The sequence below is a fragment of the Panthera leo genome, chromosome B3, assembly GCF_018350215.1.
Source record: "Panthera leo isolate Ple1 chromosome B3, P.leo_Ple1_pat1.1, whole genome shotgun sequence".
NCBI lineage: Eukaryota > Metazoa > Chordata > Mammalia > Carnivora > Felidae > Panthera > Panthera leo.
In genome coordinates this window covers 101637498-101654204 of record NC_056684.1, presented here as the reverse complement: position 1 = coordinate 101654204, position 16707 = coordinate 101637498, and the positions used below count along the sequence as shown (strand labels likewise).

At 44.1% G+C, this 16707-nt stretch overlaps 1 protein-coding gene across 5 annotated transcripts in view; it reads right to left on the bottom strand.

Annotated features, from left to right (window-relative positions):
- The window catches only part of SAMD4A (sterile alpha motif domain containing 4A), a 208526-nt gene that overhangs the window by 85079 nt on the left and 106740 nt on the right, over positions 1-16707 (bottom strand). For 2 of the 5 annotated variants that reach the window (XM_042943281.1, XM_042943283.1), the window contains exon 1: positions 12557-12965. The exons of 2 other annotated variants lie outside the window; for them this stretch is intronic. In XM_042943281.1, coding sequence (XP_042799215.1) covers positions 12557-12950 — 394 coding nt within the window. In that variant the 5' untranslated portion in view covers positions 12951-12965. Of the gene's footprint in view, positions 1-12506; positions 12966-16707 lie in introns of those variants that run through there. One more of the 5 variants, XM_042943285.1, reaches the window with a different exon arrangement.

The window sequence follows — 16707 nt, the reverse complement described above, 5'->3', positions numbered from 1 at the left end:
CTACCTCAGAAAACAATTGTGATCTCAAACCCAGGATGGGACTTAGCTCCAGTAGCACCTCCGATCACACGTGATAAGCAAGCTATTTTTCTTCATGTATAGAAAATCTGGTTAGTTGTCTTTATTATGGTAAAATATATATAACATAATATCTACTATTTTCACCATTTTCAAGCATGCAGTGGTGTGGCTTTAAGGACATTCACAATGTTGTGCAGCCATCACCACCATCCATCTCCAGATCTTTTTCATCTTTTCAAATTGAAACTCTGTACTCACTGAATGATCCCTCCATATTTCTCCCCTCCCCCAGCTCCTGGCAACCACCGCTGTATTTTCTGTCTGTCTATTTGACTACTCTAATTACCTCTTGTAAGTGAAATCATACAGTATTTGTCCTTTTGTGACTGGTTATTTCACTTGGTATCATGTCTTCAATGTTCATGTGTGAGAAGATCCATTTTTAACACACTCTCAAGGATCCCTTCTTGTTGCCTTCTACTCAAAACACACACTTGTTGCCTTTAGGTAAACATGGATAAACAATGTACTTTGCCTTGACTGGCCTTTGAGGAGTAGCTTGTTCTGGAAACTGATAGTTATCCTGAAGATCTCAGGCCACAAGAAAGAAAGCTCCCTTCCTGAAAAGACACTCCTGACAGCTGAAGACATTGCCTCTTGCCTACAAATTACCCTACAATAGGCCAGGGCAGGGCAGTCCTACTGGCTTTCAAGAGGAATCTGCAGAGTTGAAAGGGAGTATCTGGAATTTAGCAGAAGGACTTCACAATTCCATTAAGACAGAAACATAACAGAACAAGCTCAAGAATCATTGTTGACCAGAAGCTACAAATGCATCAGTCAAGTACTATAAAGCCCCTCGAGATCAAGGGTGTATTCAAAGAAAAGTATCAGGCAAGGAAGACATGATATATAACGAATGAATATAAGCTCCAGAACCTGGCAAACCTGGGCATGAATCCCAGATCTGCCACTTAATTTGCAGTGGGACCTTGTTAAGTTACTTCACCTACCTGAGCCTCAACTTCCTCATCAGTTAAGACTGTTACCAACAGCATCTGTCCCTCCTTGTGTGGTAATGCATTAAAAGGACCATCAAGTACTTGATGGTGGACATAATTTCTTCTACTTGTCTCTGCAGTACTCAGGCCCACATTAGAGCCATGTTGGTTGGTTTTGGATACCGAGTTTTAAAAGTAATATATAGAGTCTAAGGATTACCCAGGGAAGATCATTTAAAAATATCAGAGTTGGAAGAGGTAGGAAGTCAAAAGCTGAAAGAAAATGGGGCTACTGGGCTTACAGGTGAACGATATGAAGAGACACTCAACTCTTTTCAAGTGGGGATTTCATAAGAAGATGAAGAGCCAACTATTTGAAGTAGAAGTCTTCAAATCAAAGCGGCAGAGATTAAGATTGGATGTGGAGAAGAAATGAAGTGCCACAATGACAAAAGACCCAGAGGAGTCACCAAGGAAAGCCTTATAATCTATGTGCTGGAGGCCTGAAGAATAGAGATAGATGCCTAAGGAAGCACTGATGGATAGGAACGTAATGTGAGCTACACACGGTATTTAGAACTTCCTAATATTAAAAGAAAAGTGAAAAGAGGGAGGGGAAATTAATTGTAATGATGTATTTTCTTTAATCCAATGTATCAAAATACTATTTCAACTTGTAATCAACTATAAATTATTGAGGAAACATTCTACATGCCTGTCTTTGCATTAAGTCTTCGGAACGCAGGGTGTATATTACCACCGATATCACATCTTAACTTGGACTACCCACAGCGGAAGTGCTCAGAAGCCATGTATGCTGGAAGCTACAGAACGGGCTAGCCACAGAGCTGGAGACATTCAGATGGGGAAGGCGGATGGCAGGAGGGCACAAGTGACCTCAGCACGTCCCTCCCAGCTCCAGCTCTATATTTAGCTACCTGTCACCTGACAAAAGACAACCCTGGTGCATTCCGTTAGGTATGGCTTCCCTTTTAAAGTAGCTTTGGGAGACGGAGGAAGCACCAGCTCTAACTTCCCATCAATACATTTTCAGCAAACACCCAGCATGTTTTTAATTACAAGTATGCTTCGGATAAAGATAAAATCTATTCATTAAGCCCAAGGAGCTCAAGAGGCACTGGCAAGAAGCAAAAGGTCCTGAGAGGAAGATCAATCTGTCTGACGTCCATCAGATGATCAGATGTAGCTAGTATACATCCTGGAAAACGTAGACTTAGAAATACAATGTAGGAACAACTCTTAATACAAGTTCACGAGGCTGAGGAACTCCCTAGGTTTCTGCGAGGTCACTTCCCTGTTTGGGTATTCTACCCTTCTGCAAAAGGTCAGCCTTAAAAAAAAAAAAAAGGGAACAAAAACAAAACATAAATAGGACTCAGAGTGCAAACTAAACATGTTATCTCCATGTAAGCACTCTGGGTCAGGGGTAACCTGGGAGCCAGAGGAGGAACAAGTGCAGCAAAGAGGAAAGGAAAACAAGAGACCTCTGGCCCTGGTCCCTCCCAGGCCTGAAACGGTTCTTTCTGCATTCTCGGTTCAGGGCTTGGATGCTGTGGGACTGTGGTGTAGCCAGGAAGACCACCCTGACTTTTGTGTACTGCCACTGGGAACATGGACCCAAGATAGCCCTCTGAGGGCTTGTACTACTGGATCAAACTATTCTGCAGCAACTACAGACACCACGCTGACAGCTGATGGTATTGAATGGTCTCTATGTGCCAGGCACTCTTCCACTCTTCCAACCGCTGTGCGTGTAATTACTCATTTAAATCTCACAAGAAACTTATGAGGTAGGTCCTATTACAGTCTAATTTTACAGATGAGGATACAGAGGCACAGAGAAGTCAAGCAATTTGCCTCAGGTCCCCCTGGCTAGTGAGGTGGCAGAATGGGGGTATACAAATGAGCATAAAGATACATAATGATTATCATGCTAGAAGAGTTTGGCCATAAGTTCAATACATTAATATTTATAATATAGATAATATGTGTAATGTGTAACATAGTATCCACATTATAAATATTATATCATATATGATATATAATTACATATAAAAGGTGTATATGTGTATTATATTTACAAAGACAATAATATGAATATATCAATAGAGTACATGGATCAGCAGAAGACTTGCCAGCTATGGAAGGGCAGGAAAAAAAGGAGTTGCAGAGACAACGTAGGTGATACTTACTGTGGGTTTTAAAATATGTCCACACCTTCTTTGACATTCCTGTCTAAAAGATGGAGCCTAATGAATTCATTTCTCCTTCAGGGCAGGCTAGACTTAGGGAGTCATTTCTAGCAAATTGAGTGTAGCGGAAAAGACAGTGTGTGAGTTCATGGATTAGGTTATAAAAGGCACTGGCGGCTTTTGCCTTGCTTTCTTTTGGGTTACTCACTCTGGGGGAAGTTAGCTACCATGCTATGACGATACTCAAAGAACCCAATAGGGAGAGGGGTCTTGAAAGTGAGGAACTGAGGCTTCCTGCCAACAGCTAGCACTGACTTGCTAGCCATGTGAGGGAACCATCTTGGAAGCAGAACCCCTGGCCCCTTAAGCCTTCAGATGACTGCACTCTGGACCATATTTGGGAGACCCTGAGCCAGAACCTCTCATATTCCTGATCCATAGGAATTGCATGTGATAACGTGTTTATTTTTCCTTATCTGCTAAGTTTTGGGTAATGTGTTATGTGATCAAAAAAAAAAAAATACAATATACCTCTTCAAAACTGGAATACACCTCTGGAAAAATTAATCGTTAGCATTGGCTTTGAGCAGTTCAGCCCTTCAGGCAAAATCATTCCCATTCTGAGATCAACTCATGAAGCTAACCTGTTGCCACTCAACAGTCACCTCAGCCTCCCTCATCCTGATTATCCACTCGCCAAACAACTTTTGGACTATGATTTCGCTCCCGGTATCTTCATTCCTGGGTGAGAATGAACTGACCATACAGACTTGGATCGTCTCTTGCAAGATTCTGTGATGATAGCTTTTCAGGGCGAGTTAAATGGTTTCTGATCATGATTTGGCTTCCTGTGGAGGCCTTCCTGTGCTGAGTATATGGACTTGGAGTACATCTGGTCCCTCTGATGATGGCTCCTCATGGCAAGCTAATAAGCCAGGATTGCAAGGTCTACTACTTTCTAGTTAGTACTGAGTCAGTCTCTCAGGGTAAGCATCCCCAGGACACTGATCAGAGAATAAGCATCTCCACCTTCAAACAGAAGCCTGGTCCTACATGTGGGGACTTGGTGCATGAGAGCTAGGTCCTGTCCAGCTGCCCTGCCCATTGGTCTTCTTTGCGGCATTCACACCACCTTCCAGAGAGCAAGGAGCTTTTACTGAGATGTGTAGTCAACAGATTTTCCTTACTGGGGAAGACTTAGAAATCCTGAAACTTGCAATGAGTCAATCACTTCTGTGATGCAGTTTCTGTTATCATACACCCCAATACCACTGTATTTAGTAGACACTCTGGAATACAGAGGTCCAAGAACAGCAAGATTCAATGGTGCCAACTCACCTCTACTACTTTCTCTGAATATTTTCTCTAGATAAGGAGCAAAGATGTTATTTGCTGGATGTTTTACGTGGGTAAAAGTTGATGATTTATAATTTACAAACCAGTGACATAGGAGTAGTAAAAAAATCCTGAAAGAGCTATAATAAAAGACCATGAGGATTAGGAAACTGTCCCAATGATTCTTAGAGTGACAAAGATTGTGCTTAAATACCAAGTCTGGTATTATTACTACACAATAGTATGTCAATGTTTAAGGGTTCCAGTTGTTAGTAAATTACCCTTAAATTGCTATTTTATTATACCCTTGTTTTCGGTTTAATAACATTTACTATAAAAGGGTTTCTCACAAGTATATTTAGGCAATTTGTTCATGCGAGAAATGGTTGGAAATTAAGTGCACACACACAAGAAGTACTGTTTAAATAAATGCAATAAAAGGCAGGAATTCTAGTGGATCTTAAATGGTCAAATGCTCCTTGGAAGGATTTCTATTACACGTCATGTACTAAAGCTTTCTAAATGTAGTGCAACTCTGCACAACTTGGGGACAGATGGCCAGTGGTAATAACAGACACTATGCATTTGGTAGGAATGTGAGCTGACAGGGCACCTAAAAAGTCAGGGGGAAAAATGGCAAATCCCAACATGGCAACGGTGGGATTCTTGTGCTGGCACCTGCACTTGTCTATCGTCTCCTAAGGTGCCTACTTGAGCTAGAAATGACTGGACAAACACCCCCATAATTTGGTGGAGCCATATAAGACATGTGGATTAGACTAGCTGTTATGGGGGACTGGGACAGCATGCAGTTACTGAGCCCCTATAGCTACAAGTGGTGCTTTGAGCAGACATAAAGGACTGGATAGATAGAAACCTTCTCCGTTTTCAAGGAGGGTGACTGCCAGCTTCCAAGGTGGCTCCCATGGACCCTTGCCTTTCAGTATTCACACGCTTGTGTATTCTCCTCCCACATTGAATCCAAACAGGTCTGTGTGACCAATAGAGTGTGGTAAGGTGTTCTGAGATTAGGTCATAGAAGGCATTGTAGCTTCCACCTCCTCTCTTGGCTCCCTCACTCTGCAGGAAGGTAGCTACATCAATTATGAAGACACTCAGGCAGCCCTGGGGGAGGCTTGTGTGGGGAGGAAATCGGACCTCCTGCTAACAGCCAGCACCAACTTGCCAGCCATGTGAGTGAGCTACCTTGGAAATGGATTCTCCAGTTCTAGTCAATATCTTGACTGCAACCATGCAAGAGACCTTAAGCCAGAACTACCCAGCAAGGTTGTCCCAAATTTCTGACCCTCAGAAAACTGTGAGGGGAAGATGATGTGAAGCTCTTAAGTTTTGGGGTGATCTGTTACACAGCAATAGTTGATGAATATAGCTTACTAGTTAACTAATTAGAGCTTCATGTTATTTGGTAAAAAAACAAAAAATCACTCAAAAATGCTACTGCCCCAGGGCTCCTGGGTGGCTCAGTTGGTTAAGCGTCCAACTTCAGCTCAGGTCATAATCTCACAGTTTGTGAGTTCGAGCCCCGCATCGGGCTCTGTGCTGACAGCTTGGAGCCTGGAGCCTGCTTCGAATTCTGTCTCCCTCTCTCTCTGCTCCTCCCCCACTCATGCTCTGTTTCTCTCTCTCCTTCAAAAATAAATAAAAACAAAAAAAAATTTTTTAATGCTACTGCCGTCCCTTGAATTCACTAGAAAAGAAAGGAATCTATGTAGTAGACTGCATAGCCCATTATAACCATTAGAGCTTTCTCTGGGACCATGAGGGTCATTAGCTGTTGGTCATTCACTGACTATCCTCAAAGGGTACCTGTGACTTGAACAGACACCTACAATATCCACTTACCACTCCCAAGTGATCTGGTCATTCTTCCATGAGGTCTCCTTTGCTCCTGAAGGACCCAGACCAGTAGTCAACTAGTCCTGAGATCTTGGCCAAGAGCTCAAGTTAGGGCTGGGATTCACATTCAGGTTTCTGACCTCCTCCTGGCCATGGCTAACTTTTGCAGGTCTAAGGCTGCCCATTCCCAGTGGGCACATAAAACTGGCCAGCTCCCCTGACCACCTGCCTCAGTTTTGACCTCATGTCTGTACAGACGACTCCCACATTTGTATCTCTGGCCCAGGTCTCATCTTGGATGCACATTCAGTTGCATCTTCTACATGTCCACTTGGATGATCTCAAAGTTACTCTGTCCAAAACTGAGTTCCCCCTCTTGCTGTCACTAGATCTGCTCCTTCGGTCCTCTGTTCTATCTCAGCAATGGCTCGTCTATCTTTCCAGTAGCTCAGGTTGAAACCTTCGAGCATCATGGATTGACTACTCCTCTTATATCCCATGTTTAATCTGTTAGCAACTCTGTGTGCTGAATCTTTAAAACATACCCAGATTCTAACCACCTCTCACCATGCTTCTGCATTCCATCCACCTCCTGCCCCACAAACAACATAACGAACAGAATCATCTTTTTATACTGGAAGATAGGTCATGTCACTTCTCTGATCAAACATTCCAACGGTTTCTCATCTCTGAGCAAAAGCCATACAATAATGTATTAGGTTCTCTATGATGGAACCTCATTCCCCACTACTGGTCCCTCGTTCTTTTCAGTCCATTTGGATTCCTTGTTGTTTCTTTCACATGCCAGATATGTGCTACCCCTCAACCTTTGCATTTGCTGTTTCTTCTGCCTGGAATGCTTTTTCCCCTACCCAGATCCACATCCAGCCCCTCTCAGTTATGTCTTTGCTTAAATGTTGCCTTCTGAGTGAGAACTTCTCTGTCCACAGTATTTTAAATTGCCCATATTACTCCCTCACCTTACACTTCCTTATCCACCGTGCCTTGCTTTATTTTTCTCCACAGCATTTACCATGTGACCTGTTGTATATCACACCTATTTTCTGTACTTCTCCACTAGACAACAGCTCTATGTGGCTAGTAACGTTGTGCCCATTTTCCCATGCATTGTCATTTCTTTATCAATTGCGTTTTTAAATGGCTACATAAAGTTGTTCCCAGGCATTTTGTTTGAGAGTGGTTTGTTAGACTTTGGGATTTCTTACTCAAATCTTAGGCACTTCCTAGAAATTTCTTTTAAATGAAGAATCGGTGACCTGCAAACTATTGTAGGTGTCACGGGTCACCCCGAAACAGTTCAGTCACCTCTTTCTAGTTGGACTGTGCAGAATTCTGATTACTTTTAGCTTTAGTGTCAAATAAAAACAGGAACGTGTAAAAGAGGAAAATAAAATGACTAACTTAATTTTCAAAATCTTTACTACATTCCCCTCTCAGTATTGTTAGGATGGAAAATTTCCCCACGTGCTGGAAAACAAAAGCATAATGGGTGATTTTCTTGATTGTAACTGACACCAATTAAAGTAATCTTCATGATAAAGATTCATTAGGCTGAGGCAGCAGAATTAGATGTATTTAATATGACTCTCTTGCAAACATCTGTTGAAGAAAGAAAGAAAACCAATGCCAATAGGGCTGTGTTAAAACTATTGTAACATCCAAATTTTTTGGCCGTAAGTAATTATGTTCTAATAAAACCTCACAGGAATGGGTCTCCTAAGAGTCATATAAATTAGAGATGAAGAAAATGTTACCTTACTCTTGACAAATGCAAGACAAATCCTTACAAACCACATTCAGCTAGTTTTTTTTATACCAAAAACCTCTCAGAGGAGAGGCCATAAATGTTCCCAAAGCAGGAAGTTTTCCCACTCACTAAACTTCAGTGCCGTTCTCGCACTCCCAGACCACCACTGACAAAACCCCACACACCACAGAATGACTCTCCATTAGTATTTCAGAATAATGAATTGGCAATCCTCATGCTGACCTTGCAAAGGAGGAAAACATGCTTTGTCCGAGAACACCCAGATTCGGGCCTTATTCCATGAGCAGCTCTACAAATGAGAACTTTGAAAGAAGCACACTGTTGCCCAGGTAGCCTACCTGCCATCGTATTTATTAGTGAAGAACTCCAGGCTAAAATCTTTGGCAATGGCCAGATGGAGTCCATAAGGAGTGTCCTGAGAGAAATATACACAGGTCAAATCTCAAAGGAATAGTTCATGCTTGATCCAACAGACCAAACTGAACAACAGCCACTTCCCACAATAGGTTTACAAACCTGGGAAGGGCCGATTCACCTGTGACAACAGGGGGCCATTCTGTGTCTTTAAATGAGTCTGGGCTGTTAAGTCTCACACTTTCTAAAATAATGTGGAAGTTGCTCAGCAACTTACAGGCAAAATTTCCCATCCTGAGAGATGGGAATCCAAAGTGTAAGTGTGAATGTAAGAGCCCTGTGATGTGTGTAAATACTGTCACCAAGGAACAGCACATATACATCCCCAAAATAGACGTGCCAGAAAAGTTGACTGTAAAATTCATGCATCACTCATTTAGGTATGAAATCTGAAATACATGTAAAAGTTATTCTAGGGGAGGAGAGAATGGACAATTTTGTGGAGGGAGGATATTCAAATCCATGGTCACAAATTAACTGTTACTGTATTTGAAAAAAAGGGCCTAATCAACTGTGTAAGGATTGAGTTGGGTAAGCAACCCCCAAAACGTTTCCAATCCTGCTTGCTTTTCCTGATTAGTTAGGTATAGCCCTGTAGAGGGAGTGAGAGGCACACCTCTCCTTCTGGTTCTCTTGAGCTATTAGCCAACTCCAGGAATTTATGCAAAGGCAAGCAGAAAAGGCAGTTTATTTTCTTTCACCTGTTCTTTGTGCATCAAACTCATTTTCAGGTAAGTAGGTCTGTTGATGTGCTCAGAATAAGGTTGTTTTGGTTTTCTTGAGAAAGGGAGCTACTTTTTAATTCCTAAAGTCCTCTGTTAAGAAGGAAGAAAGGCAGGAAGGACAATAGAAAAGGATGAAGTTCTGTAATCAGAAATGAGAACGGCCAAGGCCGTTTCTGTCCTTTTGGGCTATTCCCTCCTTCTGGGCATCCCACCTTGAAATTAAAGAGACCCAGAGGTCAGTGGCTGGACCAGAATCAGGGGCACTAACCAGATGAGGACGCTTTGCTTTAGCAGACTTTGTAGGAAAGTTGCAGGAGGAGACAAGAGCTCACAGCCCACATTATAGACTACAGACAAAGCTTCTCGTGCCATCCTTTCTGAGCCTCAAACATACCGTCTAGAATTCTAAACCAAAAGAGGACCCAAAAACAGCAAGAGGACTTATATAACACTGGTCCAGTGCTGGGAGTGACAGCAGTGGCCCATTTTGTTTTTAAAAAAAAACTTTTTTTAATGTTTATTTATTTTTGACTGAGAGAGAGAGAGAGAGAGCGCGCGCGCGAGGGGAGGAGGGGGAGAGAGGGGGGCAGGGGCAGAGAGAGAGGAAAACACAGAATCTGAAGCAGGCTTTAGGCTCTGAGCTGTCAGCACAGAGCCCAACGCTGGGCTCGAACTCACAGACTGCGAGATCATGACCTGAGCCGAAGTCGGACATTCAACCAACTGAGCCACCCAGGCACGCTCCATTTTGTTTTAATTTAGCTTTACACCACCACCTTTAAGGGGAGATGTATTTATTAAGCTGTTGGGTCTTTATCTTTAGTCCCTATCAATGTTGATGGCCCAGTGTTAGGGTCTGTCCTCCTCAATGGGGTGTGTGGGGTCAGAGATAGCCATGGGAAAAGTTTTGTACCCCACAGAAATGTCCACAATACAAAAAAATTGGAGAGAATCAGACCAGAGAGGTAGAAAAAATACTTTAAGAAGGCCTCCATTTATAGAACCAACCAGCAACTCTGTAAGGAATAGAATCCATTTTCTAAAATAACCCCCAGAACCTCCAGCAGACCTCCAATCAGCATCCAACACATTATTTACTGGAAAAAAACACAAAAAGCTTAATCGATTATCACTACACCAATGGAGACAACTTGTGGCAGTTCAAATCTTAAAAGATTTATCATCAAATATTTTCTGCTGTAGATATGCCCTGCATACATCCAAACCCTTCCCCTCGTGCTCCCCATCCTCATCCATGATGTGGCTTAAGAATCTGCCTCCTCCCTGTTGATCTGCTCTAGCCCTCACTGCCTCTCTACCACACAGACCAGCTCAATAATGTACATGCTGTATGACTCTCTCCTGAATGAAGACTGCTGGCTCCCCTGAGGGCTGGGACAGTGCCTCCCATTTATGTGTCTCTTAATGCTTGTCTAGGTCAGTGCTGATCACGCAGGCTTGCTGGACCACACTGGACAAAAGATACATGTGCTTTTCCCATCCAAGTACTAACTAGGCCCGACCCTGCTTAGCTTCCAAGATCAGAAGAGATCGGGCACGTTCAGGGTGGTATGGCTGTAGACACATGTGCTTTTCTATCATAACTGCTGACACAGCAGATCTGTTCCTTCCCAGCTTTGTCTGTCTCTGGTTAGGGTGGTAAGTGTCAACAGCAGAAACCTTCGGACTAGGGCAGAATAGTGAGGGGACACTGGGCTCTAGCAGAAGGGGAGCTCTGGCCTCCCTTCGGGGGTGGATGCCGCTCGTGTCTTCACATTAGCTCCTCCCGAGGTCCTCCTGAGGTTCAGTCAGCTTTCAAAGAGCCATCTCCCACCAACCTACATACACACACACACACACACACACACACACACACACACGTGGAAGCCGAGCTGTCTGGAGACTCAGACCCCAAGACATAGGTTACAAGTACCTAAGATATGCTCGGTTGTCTTGGATGTCCTTTCTGAAGTATTCACTTCCAAAAACTGTAGGAGCATTAGGTGCTCTAAGTGACTTGAGGAAAAGAAAGATAAGAAAGCATAGCGACTGAGAGCATAGATTCTAGCTGTGTTGTCTGGGCTTGAATCTTGAATTCCAACCATCCATTTGGGTAGCAGTGTGACCTTGGGCAATTCACTTAACTGCTCTACACACTTCGGTTTCCTCATTTGGAAAATGGGATACCTCATAGGACTGTTAAGATGTTTGAATTATTTAACCTGTGTAAAGCAAGGGACCACTGTTTGGCCCATAGTGAATGCTATAAAATTGTTAATGATGGTCACCATCATAGAAGGGACCAGGGCAATGCTCCATGGGATCCTCTCCTGTAGGCTGAGGAAGGGGAGGAGGAGAGGCTAGGAGAGCCAAAAAGGCCTAAGACACAGGTTCTTAGAGTATCGTACCACCCCCAGTCCCCGCCCCCCCCCCCCCCCCCCCCCCGCCCCCGCCAGGCCTCCCCACACACACCTGGGAACCTGTTAGAAATGCAAAATCTGGATCCCCATCATAGATCTACTAAATCAGAAACTCTGTTTAAAAACCCCTTCAGGTGATTTGAATCCAGGCTTAAGTTTGAGAACCACTGGTCAAAGGAACTAAGAGAAAAATCAAGGCCTCCAATTTCTAGCATAGGCATGGTCAGCAGGTTAAGGCTGATGTGAAACCAGGTAGGAAAAATAATATCCTACCAGGAGAAGGGCTAAGAGGAATCAACTCAATCGGTGGCAGGGACCTATTTTTAAGAGGAAGTTGTTGGAGTTTTAAGAAAGTTATCAACAAATAAGCAAGCAAAACGTCATAATGTTTCTAGGAGAGGGATGATCTCTCAAGTGTTGCGGTTACAGCAACCTAGCTAGTAAAAAGGAGTGACGGCACCTTCAAAGGCTCAACAGAGAGGCCTCGATCCAGCCCACTTGGGTTTCAGAATGCTGTTAGAACCATTAACAAAGTCTGACCAGGCCTGGGGGTGGCTCATGATAAAATGTAGGTGAGAATTTCCGTTCTAAAGTATCTTGACCATAGAACCACACCGTCGCAAACCATTCCCACATCGCCCCCACCCCGGAGTTCTGCGCTGCTCTGAGAAGGATGGAGGTGGGTGTGCAGTTGGCCCAGAAGAGCCTAGACCACGCAGTCAGACCATTACCTCTAGACGGTTGCTCCGGAGAGCCGTCAGGTAAAGAAGTATCAACTCACGGGTCCGATGATGAACCACGAGACACGCAGCAACAGGAGCAAAATTCTCTCGATTAGAGGACCGTAAGATTTTGCTGAGTTTGGGGGAGAGGGCACAGACGCTGTATAGGTTATATGGAGCTGAACACATTACAGTTGAACCAGATGGTAGATGAAAAGCTGAGTTGATGGAATTATCACATAAGGGATTGCTCCATCTCCTCCCTCCCCACTTTGTCCTCCTCCTTTTCTCCCCTCCTCTGGTGTCCACTGGGCACAGCTCATCATTATTGAGTGTCCAGCTGGGTATTGTGATGTCAGAGGCATCGCCCACAGCGGACGATGCTGGAGGAGAGACTAGAGGCCCAGCCATGTTTGGGGACACATGGCCTGACTGGAGCTCCTGTGATACCATGTGGCACCCGCTCCCTCCATTTACTGCTAACATCTCACACCTCATACATCTCTGGAATCCTTTATCCTCCCCTCCCAAAACCAATATTGTGCTTCAGGGAAACTGAGGCACAGAGAAGCTCACACAAGGTCATGCAGCAACACTCTGGTATGCCCATGAACAGTGCCAGAGTTTTCTGACCACTCATCCACACCAGTCCAGGGGCCCCGGCTGCCTTTTATAGAAAGTTTCCACACACCTTCTATTCCTAACCTTGATCACAAGCATCGCCGGTCCACATGCTTTGGAAGCACCAGCAGACTCTCTGTGTCACAGACTTAGTAACGCGCCCCATTTAGGACCATGAGCACAACTTGTTTGCACTGGACGCGGAGTTCTAGATATTCTTCTTGGGCTGCATTTTTGTTTTTATTTCAAACACAGCCAACTAATCAGGGCTTTCTACATCAAAAAAAGCCAATTTTGATTCTCCACAAAAAATCAGCAGCTTACCACACACACCCTTTCCAGGTCATCCCCGAGATGCCAAGGGCATCAAGGGTCTGTGATTTGGGGTAGGAAGAACACTTTGTTCCCAGCTGCCCATGGTGGGGAGCAGTACCCATCTTTTTTGGTTTTTATTTTGCAGGCTGATATTAATAGTAACAGGACATGAAAGATAACCTAATAAATAGAGATTATATATATATTTACATGGATATATATCAGAATGTCTTGACCTTGAGATCAAAAATGGGGTAGGGCCTTTGGAAGAGATTAATGCAAGCCCCTCAGAAGAAGATCTGAAGGTGAAGGTGCAGAGCAGATAAATAACCTTTAGCACATGGCTTGCTCCACTAATCACTGAACAGAGTCCAGTACCTAAATAAAGCCCCAGAAAACCTACACATGGCAAGAACTGACTCACTAATAAAACAACTGATGGGCCAACATAGGGAGTGCTCACCGCCAGTAAGGTGACTTGGTTTCTCAACACGAAAGAAGTACATTTCAACTGTGTAGTAAATAAAATAAAAGTTCATTGTAAAAGAGCCCCGACTGTCCCCCATGTGATCCGCCTTTGCTGCCTCCTCATGTGACTGGCCTCCCAATTTAGAGCGTAACCAACTCCCAGTGACCTGTAATAACACCATTCCCAAATTAGAGCTCTCAATTTGACTTGGCCTCGGTCCCTCCCTCAAAGCAAAATAAAGCATCCGTTTTCTTTTTTTCACATTCATAATACTCTTCTTTTTGAGTTGCCAACTCAAACCCTGCTCCAGTCAGATTGAGCCCTTCCTCTAGTTTTTTTTTTTTTTTCTGGTTAGCCAAAGAGCCCGATGGAAAAACACCAAGAGACAAAAACAAAAACAAAATCAGACAAAAATTCCAAGTAAGTGACATTCAGCTGGAAAAGCTATGATTCACATGCAAATAAAAAATCTCCCTGAATTCACTGTTATATGACGCAAGCCTCTGGCTTCGACATAAAAAGGGCAGAATGAAATCACCCACAATTAAACTCACTCTGGAATACTGGAATTCTCTGGTTAGGCCTCCCCAACTAATGATAAGAAAACCCCCAACTGTGACAGAATGAAGCTAATTGTGTTGGATCCCAGGGCATCCCCACCTCAGCTGACACTCATTCCTGAACATTCCCCAAGCCAGCATTCTCCACCTTCCCTCACCCCCTGACCTGGACTCAGCATAGCCTACAGGGAGATGGGGCTCAGACGGGTCTCCCAGGGGAAGCCCTCCTTTCTGGGCGGACCGAGGGGATTGTGCTGAGAACTGTGGACCTCACCTCCCACCCGCAACCATCACACTTCCCCTTTTTCTCCTCAGGGGAAAGTTGGTCAGATACCACTTTTTTTTCCAGATGGTTCCCTTAGGATGTGCACTCCATATGCCTGAGAATCACAGAATTCTGGAGATTGGAAGGGCCCTCAAAGATTCCCTTTCCTTTACTATTTGTGGGGGTCCCACCCCATGATTCTTCTGTGATGTTCACCAAGGCTGAGCTCCTTCCTAGCCATGGGGAGCCCACTTTTACCATCAAAGGGGCTAGGATTATTAAAGCCATAATTGGCCTCTCTGCAACTTCTTCCCCTTCAACAAAGGTCAATTTTTCTGAAACCCACAAAGAAGAAATCTAGAGATACTTGTACACCCATTCATAGCAGCCTTATTCACAATAACCAAAAGCAACCCAAATGTCCACCAACAGATGAACGGATAAACAAAGTCTGGTATATACATACAATGGAATACTATTCAGCCTTTAAAAGGAGCGAAATTCTGATACATGCTGCAACATGGATAAAAACTGAAAACATTACGTGAAATAAAGGAAGCCAGGCACTAAAGAACAAACAGCATATGATTCCTCTTATAGGAGTACCTAGAGTAGGCAAATTCAGAGAGACAAAAAGTAGAATCGTGGTCACCTGGGGCTGAGGGGAGGGGGGGCACCTATTGTTTAATGTGTGAAGAGTTTCTGTTTGGGATGATGAAAAGGTTTTGGAAATGCAGAGCGGTGAAAGTAGCACCACACGGGGCATATAATTAGTATAACAGGACTGTACATTTAAAAATGATCAAACGGCAAACGTTATGTACATTTTATTGCAATTAAAATTTTAAAAAAAATCTATTCCCCCTTTCACAGGATAGCTATCTCCCTAAATTTTCTTTTTCAACCTCAAAATCCCCCGTTCCTTCTAATAATCTTTAGATAATATGATTTCTATGAGCAAAGTCTAGACCCTTACAGCTTCCTGGCCACACTCCTCTGGGTTTACTCGGTAACTCTCTGAAAACCTGGCATCCAGAACTGAACAGCAGACTGTGCAAGCCCCTTGCTGCCCAGGGTCTCCCTCTGAGGTACCCCGCTTAACCCCCAAATGAAAGCTTCACAGGGTGAGCCTCCTGACGGCCTATTTTGGCTAGCTGGGCAAAAAGGGCCAGGTTCAAAAACCTTCCATATTCCACCCCCACCCCCTACTGCCTCCCCAGGCCCAGATCCACCTCCCAGACAGCTGTGGGCAGCTGCAGCTGAGAACTGAAACCATCCGAGGCAACTAGAGGGGGGCGTGGAGTGGGGCTGAGTCTCAGCTGAGCACACTCCGGCCTTTCCACAGATTTCCCTCGTTTCCCGTAGGTGTTTGGCAAATGGAGACAGGGTGGGCCCGGGAGGCGTCTCTCTCCAGGCACTCGGGGACGTCTCTTAGCAGCCACCCACCACCAGGCTGTAGCCACCATCATGGTGTTCAAACATGCGGGCTGAACCAGTCTCGCTGGGCTCAGTACACTGGCCCCTCTGGGTTCTTCTGGAAAAGCTTTGAAAGTTTGAGGTGGGAAAGCTCCCTTTTGCATTTTAAAGTATGTTGAAACTGAGCAGCCTGGGTGTTGGTCTGATTCCACAAGTGAGTAATCCATTTCCTGAAAGTAAACTGCTCACCCTTTGGAAGTGGACCAGCGATTTGGGGGTGCCGTCTGAAGTGTCGCTAACTGGGTAAATATTTACAGACACAAGCCATGGAGCTTTTCTAGGAATGTCAGTTAATTTGCTAAATTAATGACCCTTAAGGTGGAACCCTTAAAAAAAGGTTAATTCATCTCTAACGGGTGAATAATTTACGCCTGGGACAAGGTATTGGTTGGGATGGGGGTGGGGGTGGGGTGGGGTATGCTTGTCTGACTGGTTAGAATAACCACATATAAATTAAAACCAGGCCTGACTAAAAATCTCTATCTTCTGACTTTTTTTGACTCC